Genomic DNA, 4,026 nt, shown 5'->3' with positions numbered 1-4,026 from the left:
CTCCCCGCCCATTGGCCGCCGCGCCCCGCCCCGCCTTCCCATTGGTGGAACCGCGCGTCACTCAGCGCCAACACCCGCCCCGCCCCTTCGCCGCTTACGCCAACTGCGTAGCGCGGCGCCCGTTGGCCCCTGCGAGGCAGCGCACGCTGTTTGCGCAGCGCCGGCGGTGCCTACGCAGTCTGCGCGGCCGGCAGGGGGCGCCGCGCGGGGCGGGACGTTGCGGGTTCGAGTCCCGCCCCGGCCGTGACGTCGGAGCTTTGTGAGCCGCGGGCTGAGCACGGCCGGGGCTCGGGAGGGTAAATAAGGGTGTCTGTAGACAAAGAGCCTCTTAAAGGGGCAGCGCGGGGGCTCCCGAGGGGTGGTGTGGCGGTGGGAGGTACCCCGCGGGGCTCCCGAGGTGGCTGTGAGGGCACGGGGACCCTCAGGGGATGGGGGGGCCATGGAGCTCTGATGTGATGGGGGGGCACCCCAAAGGGTCCCTGAGGTGTTGGGGGCACCCAGAGGGGGCTCTGAGGTGACAAAGACCCTGAGATGGGGGCTCTGATGTGACAGGGGGCACCCCAAAGGGTCCCTGAGGTGTTGGGGGCACCCAGAGGGGGCTTTGAGGTGGCAAAGACCCTGAGATGGGGGCTCTGATGTGATGGGGGGCACCCCAAAGGGTCCCTGAGGTGTTGGGGGCACCCAGAGGGGGCTCTGCTGAAGGATTGTGTCTGTAAACAACACAAACCAGCACAACCCTCGCTGTGCAGAGACAACTCCTCTTCCAAAAATAGCATGTTTTATTGGGGTGAAATACAAGAAGACACTTTTACATGGATATTATAAACAAAACTGTAAAAGATCTGTTCTGCAGCTGTTTGCAGTCACAGAGGCTCTGCCCTTGGCTGGAATCTCCTTTCCCTGCAATTTCTCTTTTCCTGCTGCTGAGGTGATTCCTGCCCAGAGAACCACAGATCCAATCCAGCCACACTCCAAACCACGGAGAACAACCAGAAACACACACAACACTGGAAAAAAACTCTGCTTTGGAACAGGGGAAGGAGATTGAGAGGGAAAAAACCCTCCCGTGCCGTGTTTTGCAGGGACTCCTGATCCAGCCGGGCAGGCAGCAAGGAGGATGAATCCAGTGGAGCTCCAGGGAATCCCATCACCTGATCCCAGCCACAGGCACCTGCTGCTGCTTGCGGATCTTGTTGAAGAGCTCCATGTACTGCACCATGGTGTCCCCGGGGCTGTACACGCTGTCGTGCTTGGCCCCGAACACCGACGGGATCCCGGGCGTGTGGCTGCCCATGAAGCTCTGCATGAACTCCATCAGCAGGTTCCAGCAGTCATTGGCGATCACACAGGGACAATATTCCACCTGGGAACACATCCACAGCCCTGGAGCTGGGGCAGGGGCAGAGCTCTGCTCCCTGTCTGGCTGCAGGGGATTCTTTTCATGAAAACATCACAGAATATTTATCATAGAATCATAGAATGGATTGGGTTGGAAAAGACCTCTGAGATCATCAAGTCCAATCCTTGGTCCAACTCCAGTCCCTTTACCAGATCATGGCACTCAGTGCCACGGCCAATCTCAGTTTAAAAACCTCCAGGGATGGAGAATCCACCCTCTCTCTGGGCAGCCCATTCCAATGCCTGATTATTCTCTCTGGAAAGAATTTTTTTCTGATCTCCAACTTAAATTTCCCCTGGCAGAGCTTGAGGCCCCCCTTGTCCTATTGCTGACTGACTATCATGTAACACGGATGGATAAATACAAATAAGACAGGACATGCTGGGAATATGCAAGAGATCCTTTCCAAAGGGAAGGGAAAATGCAAAGAGAAAGACAGCAAACCCCAAATCAGCACGGAATTGGCCCTGAAGAGGTTGGTTTATCCCCCCCATTAGGCTGATTAACCTGAAGGATGCTGCTAGTGCTGTGCATGAAGACTTTAATCAGCCTTTTATTTGGATGTCATTCCTTTGGGACTGTCACTTCAGGAACAGACTGATGGCAGTTGAGCCCCAAAGTACCTGCCTGAATTAAACCTTGGGAAGGGCGATAAATACCTGCCCACTGTAGGCACAAGCATGGCCAGTACCAGCACCACTGAGACACAGAGAGAACAGGGGATCATAGAACAGTCGAATCATGGAATGGTTTGGGTGGGAAGGCACCTTAAAGCTCATTCATTTCCTTGCCCTGGGTAGGAGGAGGGGGGACATGGGCAGGGACACCTTCCACTGTCCCAGGTTACTCCAAGCCCTGTCCATCCTGGCTTTGGACACTTTCAGGGATGGGGCAGGCACAGCTTCTCTGGGCAACCTGTGCCAGGGCCTCACCACACTCCCAGAGAGGAATTCCTTCCCAATATCCCATCTAACCCTGTCCTCTGTCAGTGTAATCCCATTCCCCCTTGTCCTGCCACTCAGACCACTGTAAATATTCTCTCTCCATCTTCTTTGCCAGTTCCCCTCAGGCATTGGATGGCTGCAATTCAGTCACCCCTAAACCTTCCTCCTCTGGCCTCCCACCTGGGATTCCCGTGCCTGTTGCTGTTTGCCCACAGGACCCACCTCCACGGAGATGCCGCGGGCGCTGGGCCCCATGGTGACGGTGCCCAGCTTCACCAGGAAGTCGCAGTACTGGTAGCGGGTGCCGCGGCTCTCGATCTTGTTGGCCTTGGCGTTCTGGAAGAAGCCCTTGAGCTTCACCATCAGGGTGTCAAAGTTGGCGTCGGCCACGAGGCAGGGCCCGTTCTCGAAGAGGGCGAAGCAGCTCAGGGGGTACTCGGAGTTGTGCATCACGTACATCAGCTTCCCTGTCTGCCCTGGAATGACAGCGAGGGGATCCGGGCTGGAAAACCAACACTCCTGTGTCTGTGCTGCCTGCAAGCACCACCTGCTCCTCCCCGTGCTCCCCATTGGGCCTCAATCCCGCGTCCTCACACACATTATGTTATCCACCCGTTTGGGGGATAGACTGGATTTCCTTCTGGAGATTTACAGGGAAAAAGAAATGCTGTGCTGCTCCAGGATAACACACCAGCAACCTCTGGAGTCTGGGGGTGGAGAGCACCCACCCCCCATCCCTGGCTGGGCACCCCCTGCCTGGCCCTGCCCATGAGGGAGCCTGGGCTGGACTTGCCTCTCCTCCATGGGGATATGCAAGTTCCAGCTGCAGAAACAGCAGGAAAAAGCTGCTCTGGAAGCTCCAAACTGATCTGTCCAGGGGCTGCACAGGCTCAGGGCCACTGAGCCACCTGTGACTATCACAGCAGTGACTGGAAAGGATGTGGGGAAGAAGAAGCAATCACAGAGTCATCGAATCATCAAGATCGTCCAGTCCAACAGTCAGCCCAGCACTGCCACTGTAACCCCTAAATCACTGCACCACATCACCCAGTGACAGATCCAGGTGCCTCTTCAATGCCTCCACTGGAAGGCAGGGAATAAGAAGGAAGGTAAGAAGAGAAGAAAAAGGAGGAACAGGAAGGGAAGCAGAAGGAAAAGGATGAAAGGGGAAAAAGGGGAAAAGGAAGAATGGGAAAGTGAAGAAAGGAAAAGCAAGGAAAATCAAGGTGGGGGGTTAAGGAGCTGGGAGAAGCGCTGGCTCCGGCTCGGAGGTGCCCCCCGCCCACCCCGGTGCTGTCCCGGCGCTGTGCCCACCGACCCTGCGTGCCGATGGTCCCCGCAGTGTGGTAGGTCTCGCAGTCCACGCCGAACGTGCCCTGCTTGTCCGCGCCCAGCGCCTCCAGCCGCCGCGCCAGCAGCTCCACCGTCTGCTGCACGCTCTTGCCCTCGGCCACCGGCACCTGCGACACGCTGCGGGACCACGGGGGTCAGGGGGCACCGCCGGGACCCCCGCCCCGTGTCCCCACCTCCGCCGGGACCCCCGCCCCGTATCCCAGGGGTGTCCCCACCTCCGTCGGGACCCCCGCACCGCGTCCCCGGGTCTGCCCCGTCCCTCCCGGAGCCCCCACGCTCACCAGGTGACCCCCATGGTGCCGGTGCCGGAACCCGGGCAGGGACCGCCCC

General features: G+C 58.5%; 1 protein-coding gene across 2 annotated transcripts; it reads right to left on the bottom strand.

Annotated features, from left to right (window-relative positions):
• Positions 1-756: 756 nt before the first annotated feature.
• Positions 757-4,025, bottom strand: MED20 (mediator complex subunit 20). 2 transcript variants are annotated; one of them, XM_071578764.1, is made up of 4 exons: positions 3,978-4,025; positions 3,662-3,813; positions 2,566-2,819; positions 757-1,363 (listed from the first exon to the last, which is right to left on the bottom strand). In XM_071578764.1, exons 1-4 carry the CDS (start codon positions 3,989-3,991, stop codon positions 1,148-1,150), a joined length of 636 nt encoding a protein of 211 aa, XP_071434865.1. In that variant the 5' UTR covers positions 3,992-4,025; the 3' UTR covers positions 757-1,147. The 2 variants fall into 2 exon arrangements, with proteins under 2 accessions (XP_071434865.1, XP_071434866.1); XM_071578765.1 differs by lacking the exon at positions 3,662-3,813 and having other exon boundaries at positions 3,978-3,997.
• Position 4,026: the final 1 nt, after the last annotated feature.

This window comes from Pithys albifrons, chromosome 28, assembly GCF_047495875.1.
Source record: "Pithys albifrons albifrons isolate INPA30051 chromosome 28, PitAlb_v1, whole genome shotgun sequence".
NCBI lineage: Eukaryota > Metazoa > Chordata > Aves > Passeriformes > Thamnophilidae > Pithys > Pithys albifrons.
This window is presented reverse-complemented; position numbering and strand designations above follow the sequence as displayed.